This window comes from Gymnoscopelus braueri, assembly GCF_963280865.1.
Source record: "Gymnoscopelus braueri genome assembly, chromosome: 2".
Classification (NCBI taxonomy): Eukaryota; Metazoa; Chordata; class Actinopteri; order Myctophiformes; family Myctophidae; genus Gymnoscopelus; species Gymnoscopelus braueri.
Genome location: NC_137604.1, coordinates 42,549,139 through 42,567,287, shown reverse-complemented (window position 1 = coordinate 42,567,287; position 18,149 = coordinate 42,549,139). Strand labels below are relative to the sequence as shown.

At 41.4% G+C, this 18,149-nt stretch overlaps 1 protein-coding gene across 6 annotated transcripts in view; it reads right to left on the bottom strand.

Moving 5' to 3' along the window:
* Positions 1-10,587: 10,587 nt before the first annotated feature.
* The window catches only part of gab1 (GRB2-associated binding protein 1), a 64,442-nt gene continuing 56,880 nt past the window's right edge, over positions 10,588-18,149 (bottom strand). For 5 of the 6 annotated variants that reach the window (XM_080414380.1, XM_080414384.1, XM_080414381.1 and 2 more), the window contains 4 exons: positions 15,983-16,079; positions 15,366-15,489; positions 13,240-13,368; positions 10,588-12,950 (listed from right to left, as the gene is read on the bottom strand). In XM_080414380.1, coding sequence (XP_080270506.1) covers positions 12,792-12,950; positions 13,240-13,368; positions 15,366-15,489; positions 15,983-16,079 — 509 coding nt within the window. In that variant the 3' untranslated portion in view covers positions 10,588-12,791. Of the gene's footprint in view, positions 12,951-13,239; positions 13,369-14,011; positions 14,088-15,365; positions 15,490-15,982; positions 16,080-18,149 lie in introns of all 6 variants that reach the window. The other variant, XM_080414383.1, reaches the window with a different exon arrangement.

Here is an 18,149-nt window from a genome sequence, read left to right as displayed (position 1 = left end):
TTCAAAAAGGCAATAAAATCTGATTGAAATAAATGTACAGTAGAATTATGCGTATATTTTACTACTATATTAGGACTAATGAACAGGCAGAAGAAGAAAAATACAATCCAATTATCCATGCAAGGTTCCTACTTTTGCAAGCAAACGTGACAGCAAGGAGGAAGAAGGCACCGGGAGAAAATCATACACCAAAAAATCCTCCAAAAACAGTTTGACAGTAGTGACAAAGTGTCAAGAAACTGCCATGCATCAAAGCTGGGGCACATCCTCAATGGGCTTGCGCAAGCTTAGTGGCCCTGGTCGATGGCAACCATCCACCGCCCCCTTGTCTCTTAGTGAACGGCTGATTCACTTTAAACTTTTGACAAGGCCTATTACACATAGGAATCAAATAAAATGCAGACGGGCCATAACATTAATGTCTGAACTCTGAACTGTGCTCCATATTCAATGTTTCTCAATCTGTCACTATAATGCTGATGCCTTATTATAAAAGCACTCCAGTCAACTTGCATCCAATAGAAGACGTTTGCTTTTCCCCCTGTAAAGAGAAGCTTCCTCTTCTCAACACCAATGATTAATAATGCAGAACTACAGTGATGAATTGAAGCTGCATAGTGTGATATTAATATCCAAAAATAATTGATAGTCCCAACTGTACTTCGATTATGTCGATCTGTATCTGCGCAAAGGCTAATTCTAATTGGTCTACTACCGACTACAGTACTTCTTCACTTGACATAGCAAAACTGAAACAGTCTGTCAGTAGTTAGCCCAGTTGTTTGATTTGTCTCACTTTGGCTGCTGGGTGCCCATTATATTGTCTGACAGACGAGGGATGGGGAATTAGGAGGAGGTGCCACAGGGGAGAGAGAGATGCTGCCTTATTCTGAAACACAACAGCTTGTTATCGTAATTCCCTATGTTTTTATCAGTAAGGGCTCCATATTGCACAATGCAGCTCTAAAGACTGCATCATATTTGAGGGTGTGTGGATAAAGCTGTATCAGATCGAAATTATAGAACACCCTCACAGTTTAACGCATTATAAAATATTAGGCACAGTTGTGGGATAGAAATTAGTTTATGGGCATCCTTGCAGGTCATTGCATCCTTTTGTCATACAGTATGTACTTTAACCACTATTCTCAATGACAATGCAGATACCGGTATGTATTTTCAAAATGATTAACAGTATAAAATGAAGTAACTAAAGATCAATGATTGACGTTGATAAATGTACTAAATAGGACAAAGTGGCTGCATGGCTGCTTTAACAAATTGCCACAGAAGAGGGTTGGCTTTCTCCTTGCCACTGACAATAATAGAGTCCAGTCCAATCAACCAGGCCCAGCAGACATGCCTCTTAAATAACTTAAAATATTCCCCTGACTGAGACATTTCCCAGCGGTAATGTGACAACCAGTCCTGCTGACATCCTGTCAAGGTTGGCAATCTCCAAGATGCTGTGTAAGACAGCCGGCTCCATGCATGAACAGCTGACACGCCACAAATGGAAAAGTGAAGAGAGAGGCAGAAAGATATACAGATATCAGCCCCCACCGCCCCTGTCTAAGAACAGATCCAAGGAGGATTCCTGTTCCCAGAGTCTCACTACAGCGCGTGTTGTGGAAGGCAGAATATCCTGTGCATGGACCACACAGCTGAGCAATCAAAGATTAAGTCTGTTGGCACACAACAGCAGATCCCCTACTCCAGTACAGTAAACACAGCTTTTCAGCATAGTGAGAAGAAGAGAGAGAAACACGCCCCCAAGTGTGGCATCTCTGTGCATCTTGACAGAAATCAGAGAATAGCAGATGATCTACCATCCTGAAGAAAAAGTTCTAAGAAATGGTGAAGCTGGTGTTTGTTTGTTTGTTTTTAGAGCTGGCCTCACCAAGGGCAGCTCTAGCGTAGAGCCCTGAATGGAATCTTCGCGTCGACTTTCTCTCCCAGCGTTTGGATGTTACAATGCATTTTAATGCACTTAGGGAGATTTCTGAGGGACTGACTAAATGGGCAATCTCTGGGGACTGACTTGGCCAACCAATCAGACCAGCATACTCCCGAAAACTGAACCAACAAGAGCAGGGTGTTGTTCACACAGTCGAATGTTTGCACCATGGCGGAAAGCAGCGCAGCAGCAGCACTGTCCCAAGGCTGTTGGTCCGAACATGTGAAGGGATGTTTTGCATTACCATTCCAGCCGTAAAAGTTGTGAGAACTTGCTGCTGCAGGTGAAAATTTCAAGATGAGCCGCCAGGCGGCACGCAACAGCTACAGTACAGCAAGCAATCGAATTACTGCACAAAGATCAACAACAGTACTTAAGTTTTGCTTTATTAATAATTACATTAAAGAGTAAACCACCAATACTGAGGCTGTAGCTATAAGCTACATGCTATGTGCGTGTGATAAACTGATATTCTGCTGAGTAGTAACAGTTTATAAACAGAAATTCACAGCCAGGTTCATGAACAGTTGTACTGCCTACTTTCTTTATGCTTATGTCAATGTTTGTGTGATTCTATTTGCATAATACATTTCTTACCGACTGAGATGCAATTGACTGGATTTATCTGTTTAGGAAGAATCAAGAAGGTTTATTTGTCACTAGGGAAATGCAAGAATGTTAAGCCCTCAAAAGTATACTGTGCCACAGTTATTTAGGAAGTTAATTAGTTCGTCTCTCGAAGTTTATATTTGATACATATCATTATGCTTTCCTTTTCGCTCATCCAACTAAACAAAAATTCACAAAAGCTCTGTCTGTGTGTATATCTGTCCAGGGCATAACTCGGGCACCCTCCGACCGATCAAACTTGCTGTGTGTCGCCAATGATCTGGGGTTTGTGTTGTGCCGAGTGGGAATACGGTTGGACCGGTGGTTGTCCAGAACTGAAAATCCACAAATGTCTGTATCTGTCTGTCTGAGTACTGTGAGTACCTCTGGGTACTATGATAAGTGCTACCGCACAGGATACTCTGGCAACGGGTACGAGTTATCTGACAACCAGTACAATAGGTATAGCACCACAAAATGGCCGCCACTGCTATGCCCTATAGGGGTGTAAGTGAAGTAGGGGTACAGCAGTTAATCAAACTAATCAATTTAATCTATTATATAAAATATTGATTTAAATAAAATAATTGATTTGGGGGGATTAAAAAAAGAATGAATATTCTCAAAAAGTCATTTTTGTTTTATTCAAAATGAGTGGAAATAGAGCCAGGTAGCCAGCTGTCAACTGTTTTTTCTACTGCTTCCCTCAACAATTTCCCACCGGCTACACGGAGTGCGCACACTACTATCCTCCATCATTATGCTGTAATCAACATGTCAGAGATCCACAGAGGTAGCCAGCTCTTAACTGGGATTTCATCCCAGTAAGGCGGGTAACCCACTCCCTTTAGTGTATTTTTCTGCACTGAGACAGACAGAATTTGGCTTCAAAACATCCTTCTTGTTAGCAAATCACTGTGTGCTGAGTGAATTATGCCAACTTCAAGTTCATTCATAAAACTAAATACTACCTCATTATGCAGCATGAACACCATCTCTGGTAATATAATAATAATAATCATCACCTTACTTAATGATCCAATGGGAACGTGCAATAACTGCAGCTAAAACTGTGGAGCGGAAAATGACGCAAATCATAAGCTGAATTACCAGTCCCCATTGAATCCCCACTTTTCTAAATACTATTACCACCCTTTCCAATACAGTAATGGGCTTGGCTGCTCCAAATCTCTTTGCTGATGATATTACAAGTCTCACACACAAAAACTAAAATCCTTGAGCTTTTCTCCTAAATCTGATTAAAGCCAGCCTCATGTGAAGAGAGAGAGTGGGTGAGTGTGGGTTTAAAGAAAAAAATAAGGTAAAACGTATCCATATCCTGTCTACTGGCACTCTGCCAGTAAGTAGGATCTGTGATGTGAAACGCATGGTGCAGGAAGACAGGTGAGTGTTACTCAGGAACTGGACTGAAGGAGAGTAGCATTGCTCTTTATCTGCACACCCAAAGGGAGATAATTAGCAGAAAGTGTCCTCTGTTCATCTGCCATCCGTCTCTTTAAGTGAAGCAACAGTGTGAACGGTGAGGCAATGATCATTCACTGCTGGATTCCATGGTGCAGCTTCAGATGTGAAAGAGTGAATGAAGGTGGTAGGAGGCAGCTTTGAGACTACTGAAATGTCTCGTCAAAGACATGAACATGGACAGGGGCGTCTGAGGAGGCCAAGTATCAAGAGGCTGTTTCTGGATAGCTGACAAGGAGAGGCACATTTCTTCTGAGGACAAAAAGAGAGCGAGTTATGAAGGAGATGAACATCCACCTAGATTCACGCTGATGATGATCAGAGAGATGTTTTAGAGTCATAGGACATGGGGTAAAATGGTCCTTCTTGCAAGAATAGCAAACTTTAAACGTCACAATTATTTTGGGGCGGCAGTGGCTCAGGAGGTAGAGCATCCATCTGCCACCCGGAAGGGTCCCAGTTCGATCCAGTCTCCTCCTTGCTTACTGTAGAATCAAAGTGAGCAAGATTGAAACCCAAACACATATTTGGTGTAGAGCGTACCAAGTACAGAGCCAACTCAAGTCAAGTTTCAAGTAAAGAGGGTTTGGAGTGGTTTTAATAAGGTATGATGATGGCTGGGTGAGACAAAGACATGCAAACTTGCAAATAGGAAAAGTCACCCCCGCAAAACAATAAAACACGTGCAGACCAGTCGAGTGCTCCAGTATATTTTATTTGGGTAGTCTCTCCTGAAATTATTATTTTCTCTGATGCAAACTTGCATGTCTTGCATGTCAATTGCATAATGACATACATGATATACATTGAGGTTGAGGACTCATGTATTTTTCAGGTACTGTAGGTTGGAATGTAGATGACTGATCTACAGTACAACTAGACAGATGCTGGCAGAGAAAAGGCTAGGATCAAACATTTAAGCCTCTGGTAAACAAAATGCAAATTAGCCAACCGGTTAGCATACAAATAAACCAAAAGGAAGCACACACACCTATGCCCAAGCCCAAAACACGCGCGAGCGCACACACACACACAGCAGTCCAGCACTAACGGCAGTCACACAAACAGTCAGACCGCAGAGGGTTGGCAGGCAGGGCACAGGGTCCGAGGCGAATCCCAGGCTCCCAGGCCTGCTTATTGACTGCCTCGGCACGGGTCCAAGAGGACACACAAGCCAGGCCCCTCTCGAAGGCTCACGAGCTGCCTGCTCGCCCCAAAGAACCCCGCCTCTCTGCCCGGCGTATAATTATTCTGTTGGCCCTGTTTGGGAGCCAGGGACCGTCTCTCTGCTCCATTACTCACAGAACTGCCAAAGATACTGCATAGAGCCTCCCTGAGCTCAACCGACTCACAGCAGAAAGACACACACACACACACACACACACACACACACACACACACACACACACACACACACACACACACACACACACACACACACACACACACACACACACACACACACACACACACACACACACACACACACACACACACACACACACACTGAACAAACATCAGGCAGGCTGGAGATCTGTTTTAATGTCCCATGTTTTCATTGTTATCACAGAATCCTCAACTGCAGGAGAATGGACAGGCGAGAGATGTCAAATGCAAATTGGATGCTTTCATCTCTGCATAGTAAGAAGTGTTAAAATGATTATTTCTCAAATTGGCTAATGGTCTGGATATGTTCAACAAGGAACACTATAATATCCACTAACCCCAAATGGCTGACGGGATCAACTCACTGGGAGTCTCCAACATCTGTGGGTTCACAGATTTCTTTGTTACAATTCAAAGCACAAAGCCTTGGATATCAACAAACATTGTAACATTAAAAACAGATACCAAACAATCCATGAAGAACATTTGCTCAAGCTTCATCACAACCCCCACAGTTAATACTCTGTATTTGCAGTACAACATGGTTTCACTCTCCAATAACATAGTTTTATGTGCATCAGTATGGGCAGGATGGCATGATCCCCTGGCAAGGCCCGCCCTAGATGATGACACCGACAGCAATCTACTAATTGAAATGAAAGAGTTCATGCTAACCCATCCGGTCACATGGCAGGACACAAGGTCATTTAACAAGACTAATTAGCCAAAGCACCTCAAACATGTTAAATCGTCAACCTGTAAAGGCACATTTGGCAAAGTAACACAGAATCAATAGGGAATGCAAGGCAACATCTTGCAAAATGGTACCAACTGCTGGCGCAATGAATCAAACTGTCAGTCATGACCCAAACCTGATATAGGTGAGATATAGGTGAGATTTACTTCAATAAGCCTAAATCAGCGCAACGTAAAACAGACATGTGTGGCCTGGAGTAAATCTTGTGACAGTGGAGTAGTAGGCATTTATGAGTTTTGATGGGCGCTGATACCAGGCAGGCAGTTAAATTCATATTGCTGGATTGTGTATGAGGAATACACTAGGAGAGTTCAAAAGAATGAAAGCCTCCACAACAGCGTTGCTCCTGAAGTGTTTACTCTTAGGTGTTTTAAAGTAAACACTTACTTTTATTCTTTTAGGAGCAATGCTGTTGGCAGACCTTTATTCTTTTGAACTGTCACTCTGTGTCCCACACAGTTCAGAACCCACTGTTCTGAACTGAATACACTAGGAGGCCCTTATCAAATGCATAAATCCGAGAACTACTGTAGGGGTAACCAAATGACTCAGCTGCTCATGTCTGTACTAATAGACACGTCAATAACCATGACATCATACGTGTACGCTTGAATCTGCGAGTCGTACAGGTACAGTAAGTTCACCTCTTTCCTGTATCTCATTGCTGAAATCATGTGGTACAAATGTTGCATGGACCTAGGTGCTGGTGTCCATCTGTTTTAAACTGATAACATGAATAACTGAATATTAAACAACTATTTGGCTCCACCTCTGGTACAAGATTTGTTCCCTCATCCATATTGCTCATTGAGCAACTATAGTAGATTGGAACACTAGACAGAAAATGGTGGTTGCTATGTATAATTGTAATTGGGAGTGTGCAATATTCTAATCGCAGTGAAAGGATAGTGCAACATTTATTTAATAAAGAGCTCAATAGGCTATGTAATGCATTTGACAGGCCAATTTTTATGCTGCTGTATGTAGCCAAAATGTGTCTGTTCACTTGCATGTCTTAGCCTAACATCTGTATCAATGCACTTCAACAGGGGGTCCGGGTCCTCTAGGGGGTCCTCAGAGTTCCTACAGGGGGGCCACCAAATGTTTGTGTGATAGGAACTTTTTTTACATTAACCACTTGAACCATAGCCGAAAACAGCAGATCTACAAGCTTGTAGATCGGCTATTTTGGTGTAGGGGGAAAAAAAGAGCAGATCAAGTAACCTACAAGTGTTCTAAGTATTCAGGGTGTAAACTGTCTGAAAATACACATAAACATGAATCCAACCAAGTCTATGAAGCTATACAAAATCTATGTTGTATATTATACAATATGTAGTGAGGGTCCCTGCTTCATCTCTCCCTGACTTAAGGGGTCCTTGGCCTGACAAACGTTGAAGACCCCTGCACTAGACCAAATGAATAACAAAATGTATCTTACCCTGAATCTTAAGATGAGATTGACATTGCAACACCACAGCTGACACGTGCTGTAGGATACATGCACTGCACACAGTCTCAGAACAGACATGCACTGCATACACAGTCAGTTACACACACAGAGATCATCTTCTGCAGTGGTCCTCAACCAGTGGTCCGGGGACCACCAGTGGTCCTTGAGGGGGTTCCAGGTGGTCCCCAGCTAAATGATGGAGAGTTGGACTCTTATTAGATCTTTGACTCTTGAGCGTAAAAAAAAAAAATTAATTATTGTTAAACATCTGCATTACTTAATTTACAAGAAGTCTACACAATTAGAGAATGTAGAAGAATTGTTATTTTTCATAATGGTGGTCCGTGGCTCAAATGGTGGTCTGTGGCTCAAAAAAAGAATAAATAATGGACCTTGGTATGAAAAGAGTTGAAAACCACTGATCTTCTGCATTAACTGCAGGGCATATGCATTTTTGGAGGGGACATGCATTCTTGTTCTTGTGCAGGACAGATTAATGTTTGCATGATATGCGTAATGCAGGTAATAAAATAATCTGTCATTATCGTTTTTCTTGTGTGGCTTCAATGACATTAAAATATATAGCAGAGGTTCCACTCATCAGTCCCCCATCTGTGATAACAGCATTGGGCATCTGTACAGCAGGCAAATCATCCGGGAGAGAGAGACTGCACTGGAGCGAAGAGAACCTTTATTAATTTAACTAAAACTAGCACATGCTCCTATAAATTTAACTTTTATGCTAAAAGTACCCTATGCTGGACTTGCGGTAGACGAATGGTTTGGCTGATGTTTGATGGCTCGCTGGTTTCTCAAACAAGGGCTCCACCTAGCGGTTAAATGGTAAAAACCTAGTGTTCATGTCTGTGCTAAACGACTTCATCATCGTTTTGTGTTTAGGCTCTACACCCGGCATAGAGACCAGACCAGTGATTAACAGTGGTGGAAAAAGTACTCCCATTTCTTACTTAAGTAAAAGTATCAATACTGTAATATAAAAATACTCGGTTACAAGTAAAAGTCCGGCATTCACAATGTACTTGGGTAAAACTACAAAAGTATTGCCATCAAAATGTACTTTAAGTACCAACAGTAAAAGTACTCATTATGCAGAATGTCCCATTTAAAAAAATAGCAGATCTACAAGCTCACAATTGTGAGCTTGTAGATTGGCTATTTTCATATGGCCGAAATGTATAGGGCTGAAGCTGTTAACTGTATGTTTTGTAATAATAATAATCAAAATCTACAAAGTAACTAAAGTTTTCAAATAATTGTAGTGGAGTAATTACAATATTTGCCCGTAGAAGTAAAAGTATTGGAAATTGGAAATACTCAAGTAAAGTACAATTACCTCCAAATTGTACTTAAGTACAGTATTTAGTAGACAGAAACAGACACAACTATTTTATCTCTGGGACCAATCTCTACTGTAAAATCCTCAGTGTTCATTTAGCTCTGACAGTGTACAAATATGGAACCAAATGGACACGAGAGGGTCCATCCATTTGGACTCCTGGCTGGTGTTGAGAAACAGTGGTCTACTCTAGTCTAGCTAGACTTCATCAATTAATTAATTAAGGCTTTCTCTGATTCTCCCTCGTTTAATTGTAATGAAGACATTATGTTTTCAGCTGCATGTCATTATGAATTCATGTTACAAAAGTATCAACATGCAAACAGGTGGGCCTAATTGAATCAGCTTAATGCTATGGAATAGAGTTTACGTCGCATGTGACTAAAGTTATTTATTACAGCTAAGGTGCGTTTGTCTGTGTCTTCTTACCATACACACGACAACATGCTGAGAGCTGGAAGGTTGTTGAAGCATAGCCTAATCCACGCACATTCCAGACAGGTGAAAAGTAAAAAATGTGACTGGGCCTAATGACTTGTAAACAAGCACCACATGTTGGATGTTGCTGTGTGGCCGGGATAGAATACAAGAACGCCTCGTCCCAAAACACACTCACCCCGGGTATATCCGGCGGCCTCGGTCGGCTTAAAAAATAGGGGCGAGTGTGTTTTGGGGCGAGTGTGTTTTCACGGTGCAGTGCGGACCAAACCATTTTGGGATTTACACTGGGGGGGGGGGAGCAAATAAATCCTTTAAAATACATTGTGTTTATGAGTGCATGATTCTATTATATTATTCTCACGTAGATGTAAGCCTACGGCTGCCTTATTCAAAGAAAAGTACAGTGTTTAATATTAAAGCAAACATACAGCTTTTATGGTGACATATTAGGCTACTCACAGTGTGCCTCGTGTTAGCTGTAGTTGGGTTCGGTCAGCTTTGCGGTGCACGTGTCCAACAAATGAGTGCAGCTGGTTGGTCAAACTGGTCATCCAAATGAAGCTAGCCTGGTGCTACTTCCCTTGGGTTGCTCTTCATCTTGTTGAAAGTGTGATGTAGCCTACTTTAGTTAGCCGTGTTAACAATAATTATGTATACTAGTAAGTGTCTCTTACAAAAACAACATAACTATTAGGGAAAGTGAGTTAAGGGTGATAATCTGGTTTCCCCAACATCAATAGAAAAGGGCGCTAAACTGCTCTGCTTTGTAGACATTACCAAAAAAAATCGATAATCCGTGTGTTTTTTGCATCCTGCCAAATACCTTCTGTCTGTTCGAGGACCTAAAACGCCCATAGTTTCTGGTCGAACTTTCAGCCAAATGGTGGCTACTGGCTAGCCATGAAAACACCAGAGTCAGTTGAGTTCATCCTGGGTCCATCATGTGTGTGCAAGTGGACAATCTTTTGCCTCATGGTGGCGCTAGAGTAAAGGCCATTGGGTCACCAGAATGAGTATTGGTAGTGAGTCATTGGGATCAATCATTAATGTGCACAGCGACTTCCATGGCAATCCAACCAGTAGTGTCTGAGATATGGTAGACAACTGGCAGACATAGCCTTTCATAAAAAGGTTAAAGAAGACGCAAGCATTAAAAGGTTGCATTTTATTTAGTTCACTTTTAAAATGGACATTTTTCTCTAGATTCACTAAAAAAGATAAAGCATCATCAGCTTCATTTGCAGTTCATAACAACACAACTGCAACTGGAGAAAGAACAAAGTAGTATGAACATGGCATAATAGGCACAGTTTTCAGTTCAAATGATACATGCTGGAATAGTGGATGGCAAAAATATATACAGCAAAGACTTTATCTCTTATGGTAGCACATGCTTGGGACTTACAGTAAGGCAAATCTTTACTTTGTTGATCAACAAAAATAACATATATATCCTACTTTTTCGCAGTTGAAAATACAACATTTTTGAGTGACCCTTGTCGAAAGGATCCGGTGATGCAGTATTAATTTCGGCGGATTTTATACTTAGTTGCATGCCGATGTCCGGCACTGAAAATAGCCGATGTTTCAAGTTCACAATGAAACGTAGCTTGTAGATGTGCTATTTTCGGTGCGTGACACCGTGCGGCGCGCGCAACAAAGTATATCAAGCCTTCATGAGTGAAAGTTGAAAAGTTAGTAAAGCAAAAGATCTATTCAATAACCTAACCTCTTCACTATCTACAAAAACATGAATCAAGTTGACTAGGTAAGGCAGCCATGATTTAGCCTACCCAAGGTTCGTCACTCCATTTGAAATAAATTAAACAGAAGAGGAGAGAGATGTAGTGAAGACTTATCAATTAACTTCTGAAACTAATTGACCGTTGGCTGTCGGTTTAAAACACCTTCTACGGGTTTTGAAAACTCATTTGTAGCTAGATTGAGAACATTGAGCTAGTTTGGTCGATAACCAACCCACTTGGATGAAATAACTAGAAAAATAAATTAGAAATGAGATAGATGAATTAGTATGCATTTCATAAGAGTACCTGATTTTATTTATTTTTTTGTTCTATCTCTCTCGCTCTCTAGCCCAAAGCCTTATTTATACTTCATTGCACAACTTTGTTGCTCTCCAAACAGACAGATTTTCACTCATTAGCTTGAAAATAAGTTATGGTGAGTGAGACCATTGTGCAACTAAGTAAAAATTAGGCTTATGTTTGATACCTTTGCATAACTTATAGAAAGCCAGTGACTTTCTTTTTTTTTTACTCACAGTTACATGTTCGGTTTTAATTATCACCAGTCATGATACCACCTACAAGATGGCCACTGGATTCCACCCCGCAGAATCCACACGCCTTCGAGTCAAAACGCTCTTGATATTCCGTACAAATAAAAGACACTTTTTTCTGTTTATATACATAACACTTTTGTACACAGTCTTTGCTTTTCCTCTTGACAAAGATTAAAGCACTTCCACTTAAAAAGTAGCTGGAAAAAAGGAGATTTCCTTTTTTTTTTCATGAAGCTTTGAGTGAATCCAAAGCTTCAACTTTGCACTTTGCGGCATCTTGTATAAATGTGACTTCATTGTCTTTTTTCATTGAAAGAAAGGATATCTAATATTCGTCTGTGAAAAATGTGCTGTATTTGGTAGCCTAGGAGAGCCGAAGTCATGCTGCTGACTGGCTGGAGGGGGCAACTCCAGCCACCCATCCTGACATTATCAGTGAAGAAATCGTAAAATTGACCTCAGGTACTATGTGTCCGTGGAAAACCTTACGAACACTCAAACAGGGGAGAGGAAAGGAGCGGAGGAGCAAAACCACCCTTGATAACCAGCTGCACCAAACAGCCTTGGCAGTAAGTGTTGGGATACGTATTTTGATCATGCTATATCAAGTGATTTCACTCACTCTCCCCAACTGATATCCCAACAGCATCGTAATTCAAGGAAATGTCATCTGTGCCTTTCCCATTGTCCTCCCAAAAGGTGTAATTCAGAATAAAAATAAATCCAACATCAGAGGCAGTGAGTGTTCAGATATAGCAGTTCCCAAGTCTACTCCATGCGAACTCAGAAGCCAAGCTCATCCAGGTCCATCCTTCCCTCTTGGCTTCCGTACTGGGTACAGCTTATTCCACACCCCTTCCTACCAGTGGGGGCGCTGTACTGTCCTTGGCCTGAATAGCAGTGTAAACTAAGAAAGACAGCTCAGTGGAGGTCCACTGGCCCCCTCTAGCAGCTAAAGGTCTGGTAGCTGGCCCCAGAGCCCAGAAACTAGGGCCTCCTCTAGTGTTGAAAGCCCAGCAGCACAGGCAGGGTGAACGGGGTCAAGGGTTACTTGGCTCCCTTGGTGAGTGTGTCCGTCTCTGTGGACTGGCGTCCGTCATTCCACGCTTCTCTGGTGCTCTTCAGGGCCTGTGTTCGCTGCTGATCCACAACTACATAGTCCACACGTTCATCTGAAGCCGCCATGCCAGTTCCATTACTCTTCATCTGCATTAGAGGTAAAACACAAACAAAAGGTGGGCCTTTAACATTTCTTAAGATGCAGCATGTATCACAGAACTAGCACAGTATTCTTGGTAATCATTTTGTACATAGAATATACTACAATGAACTATTAATAAAAACATTCTAATAGGCAATATGGATGATAATTGTATTGTTCTTGTAGGGTTTGTTTATGTATTACATTGTTCTCTACATTTGAGACAGCTGTCATCTATATTCCAGTCAGAAAATAGGGAACCTCTATGAATGCAGTGTTAAAGTGGTGTCCTACCTTTCTAGGTGGGGTAGATTTGCCAGGGTCAAGGTCCAAATCAAGGTACTCCACCTGTTTGTCTCCCTTGGGTTTTACCATGGGGCTGCTACCCCCATCCGCCGTCATGGGCGGACCCAGCTTAATGTTCTACAAACCCAGGAAAAGAAGACTTCAGTCGTTGAATTGGCAAGAGGGGAATGCAGCCAAGGGTCTAAGTAAAGTGGTCCACCGCACACACAAATTAACATACAGTACAGCAACTACAGAAGAAGAGGTTGTTAATTCTAAACTACGATTGGGCGTAAGTATTAGAACTAAAATGAAGACAGAATTACAACACATACTAGTTGGAAGAACAGTTTGGGCTTAATGTACTTCTAAAATTGTTGCAATCAGTGCATGTAGTCACTGAGGGCAGTTAAGGATAGATCAGTCCCACCCTACTATAGAGTCAAGAGTCCATGCACGTTCTTGCCACTGAGATACTGATAGTGGATCTGAAACTAGCAACCCTTTGTGCTCTGGGCTGGAGGGCAAATGCACTCCCCTGAAAACTATCACTGTCATGGTGTACGGATGAAATCAGGTAGATGAAAGCAGGTAGAAATATTTGTATTTGCAAGGAGTGAAGAGCGTTCGTTTCTCTCTTTCTATTTTTTCCATGGACTGGTAATTGTCACAGTTTCTGGGTAGGGATGGGGGGTGAGTAAATTATCTTTCAGAGTTCAATCAACACTTTAGTGTTCCAGCACGGCAGCCCATGCATGTCAAACCTGGCAACCTGTCTCACCTCCTCTATGGGGTCTAGTTCCTCCACCTCCCGCTTTACAGGGGTGATGGGGACAGTGCAGTAGAAGGACTCCTCTCTGCACGCACACACACACACAGTGACATGGACATAGCCAGGGGAAGGAAAATACAGGGGCAGATGGAGAGAAGGGGAGAGGAGAGAAAAAGAAAAAGGAGATGAGCAGAGAATTAGCAGCAGAAAAAAAATACAGTTAACGGTAGATAGAAAGAAGGGGAGGGAGAGAGCAGGAGAGGACAGTGAGAAGAGTGATAGCGAGAATAAAGAAAGGAGCGGTAGGGAAGGAGAGAAGGGTTAAAGGAGAGAAGCAAAGCAGCTAGTGATAACAAGAACGCAGTAGAAATAAGAAAAGATCTTAATGGGTCATCTGGAAAACAATGAACAGATGGACAAAGCCATGGTAGAGAAGAAAGACTAGAGCAAAGGAAATTACATCATGGGAAGGGAACAGGAAGTCAACAGAAAAATATCAAGGCAGATTTAGGAAAAAAGGAAACTGTTTGTTATGGTTGTCAAAACAGAGAAAATGTCGCATCAAGTACCCAGACTGTAAGAGAAAGTGCCCCTCATTCAGTCACCTGTTTGTAGACTGTACCCACCTGTAACCAACTAATCCACTTCTGTTCCAATTATGGTACATTAATTCTACTGGTAATTAATTAATATCGAGAATAGAGAATTATCAGAGAATAACTAGCAATAAAATCTAAAATGACACCAGATGACTACTATAATTATGTAACAAATAACCAAATAAAGAGGGGATCCTAAAAACTACAATGAGGGTATTGATGTATGGAAGAAAAATAAAGTTTTATTTCCCACAGTATATGGTACCTGCGGGCGGAAGCAAAATGAAAAAGTAGAAAGCAAAGCAGCGATACATGAAGAGGCTGTAAAAGAGCGAAGAAAGACAATAAGTGTTGAGGAGTCCCTCTGCGGCAACCGTTGATTTGTCTAAATTAACAGAGGGCTTAGGAGAGGAGAGCAAGTGACCGTGGGACTTGTACTTGAAATTCAACTTACGATGACAAACTAAACACTGACATACTGGGGTCTTAGATAAATGCCTTAAAGTGTCTGTGCTTGAAACCAAACCATTTGAAACCTTTGGTCTGTCTAAGACAAGTTATTAAACAATATGATTTCATTTAAAAAGTCGACATCATTAACATTAAAATCCACAAATTATGTTTTTTTCTTTGTATTGCAGCTGTATTAAAGCTAAAAGGTTCTTTTTTTTTACCCTGCCTACAAAATTATTTGAAAATGTAGTAAAATAAATTGTAATCATGCAACGTCTTATATTAGATGAATAACATTGGGTGTTACATACTGGTTCGTCTGTTGACATATTAGAGAGCATGGCTACATAATTCTCATCACATTCCTCGGAGTCTGTGCTGGAGGCCGTGCTATGCACTGATGGGGGTCTTGGAGGCATGGGAAACCTAGAGGGACTGAGCAGCATTCACAATGTTTACAAACCCACTTCTCCCAGCACTTCAGTGCGTGTGCATGCACACGGATGCAAATTCATACACACCCACACACACGCTCGCATGTACACACAGAGACACGCACACATTCTCACATACAGTACACACACACACACACACACACACAGTCTCTTGCAATCACACAATAAAACACATCACGACAGCCACTGCTATTGCCCTTTTGCAGCCAGTTGAGTCCCTGCAGCTATAAAAAGCACAGAAACAAACCTCATCCTTGACAAGCCAACAAATCATAATGCATTATGCTGGAGCTACTGAGAAAGAGCAATGAACATATTTCTAGGAACAGTGCGACATTGACAGGTCATGAAGTGACTACTGTAATGCATGGAGGGTTAGTATCTACTACTTTTTTATTAAGCTGGATCTACTGCCTAAACTTATAGTACCATATGTACAATTCTTTGATGCAGTGTGAGATTGGGAAACTTACTCCCGAGCGAAGGAGCGTGTGACAGGCGAGCGCACAGGCGCACAAGGCTCCTCCCACTCTGGCAGTGGCTTGATCTCCAAAGGGGCAGGCTTGTGTCCTGTAGGAAAAGAACACACACACCTGTCAATCAATGCGGCAAAGATCCAAGAAATAATTATGCAATAACTATGACTAATATTAGACAAAATTGTGTTCCGAGATTCTACTCTATAATCAAGAGTTCTCTTTTACCGGTCAATTAAAGTGCAAGAAAACTTTAACAAAAGGTTTGGGTTGTGTAGTTACCTTGCCATGATGTAACTCCAACGATGAGCGAGAAACCCATTGATTAGAAATTGAGAATTCTAAATATGCTCCTCACTGACTTACATTGTACGGTGAAACTGCTCTTAACCCATTCAATCCGGGAACGCATCTGTGTCATTTTTAGACTTTTTTATTTTTTATTAGCTATTTTTGAAAAAGCTTGAACATGTGTGCAATTCTTTGAATAGATTTTTTTTAAAGAAAACATTTGTAACTCAAATCTTTGCTTCTAGGGATTCTACAAATGTCTACTAAATCCTAACAGTTTTAAAACTTATGTTGCTATAATATCAGTGGCTCTCAAACATTTTGATTGTGTTGGGTTTTAATGGGTTAAAGTCACCCTTTTACCCTGTAAATGAACACAAACAAAGCTGATTCTGCCAAATTACAGCAGAACAACACAAAACTACATTTTATTTTTAAAATGTCAACTTCCTGTTTATTTTACTATATGAAGATCCGGATCCGTTTCTTCCAAATGCAAATAGCAAAATCAAAATGAAGTTGACATTTTATTCAAAAAACTACAAACAGTATGACGTTTTGGGATGTTCTATAATGGCAAAATAAGCTTTGTTAGGTTTGTTTACGGGCTAAAAGAGTGACTTTGAGAACTGTTTCACTGTACGATGTAAGTTAATGAGGAGCATATTTTCATTTATCATTTTCTAATCAATGGAGCAACTATTGGAGATACATCATGGCAAGGTAACTAACTACACAACCCAAAGCTCTACCAAAGTGTCCTTGCACATTAGATTGCTAACACATTTATACACCAGTGATCCAGCCATTTTGTATAGTATTGAACCCAATTCAATTTTGGCCAACGACTCAGCCGTCTTGTCTTGGCTGACAGGAGGCAGATAGAATATCAGTCAATGTTACATTGAGGTTATCAGGCCCCAATCTGGAAACCCACTTCAACTGTTCATACAGCAAAGCTTCAGTCTGGCAAAGAAAGACACACTATCTGCTGCATACAAAAATGCCTAGAGCAGAACCAGACTTTTGCTAACAGTTCATGAATAAGCACAAGGAAGACATGGTCAATACGCAATGCAGTGAGAATACAGTACAACACAAAGAATAGAACACTCCATATTTCTAATAAAGTGAATCAAATTACGGGGTGACCAAAAATGTGGACAAAAGGAGAAGAGTGAGGAAGAAAGGGTAGGCTTTGTTTTAACAGGGTGTGTGTGTGTGAGTGTGAGTGTGAGTGTGTGTGTGTGTGTGTGTGTGTGTGTGTGTGTGTGTGTGTGTGTGTGTGTGTGTGTGTGTGTGTGTGTGTGTGTGTGTGTGTGTGTGTGTGTGTGTGTGTGTGTGTGTGTGAGTGTGTGTGTGTGTGTGTGTGTGTGTGCGTGCGTGTAGGCATGCATCAGTGTGTATCATCTTTCATTAGATGATATCATTGTTCAATTTCCTCCTGGAGAGACACCTGCTGCCCGGAAGCCTTCCATCACATTAGTAGTGAAGGTCTGCTTTTGCTTTGGAGCAAAGGCAAAATACAACCCGCAAACACAGTATGGTTAGAGAAATTTGTTCAGAAAATGTTAATAAATAAATGTTCTGGCTATTAGTTTTCATGAGAGCAGTTACATGAGGGTGAGAATAATTATTATATTCAGTTTTTGCTTTGGAAAGGACAGTATAGAGTCAGGAGACTGAGGACAGAGAGATGGGGAAGAACATGCAACACTCGTCTCCAGTGGGAATCGAACAGGGGAAGTTGCTATTGTATGGTTGACACACATTCGGTCATCTACCAGCGCACCCCAGAAGACTGGAGAGTGACACTGCTGTGCGTGTTCATAACCCTAGAAGTCCACATTTCTTTCTATCCTGTAAATACTGG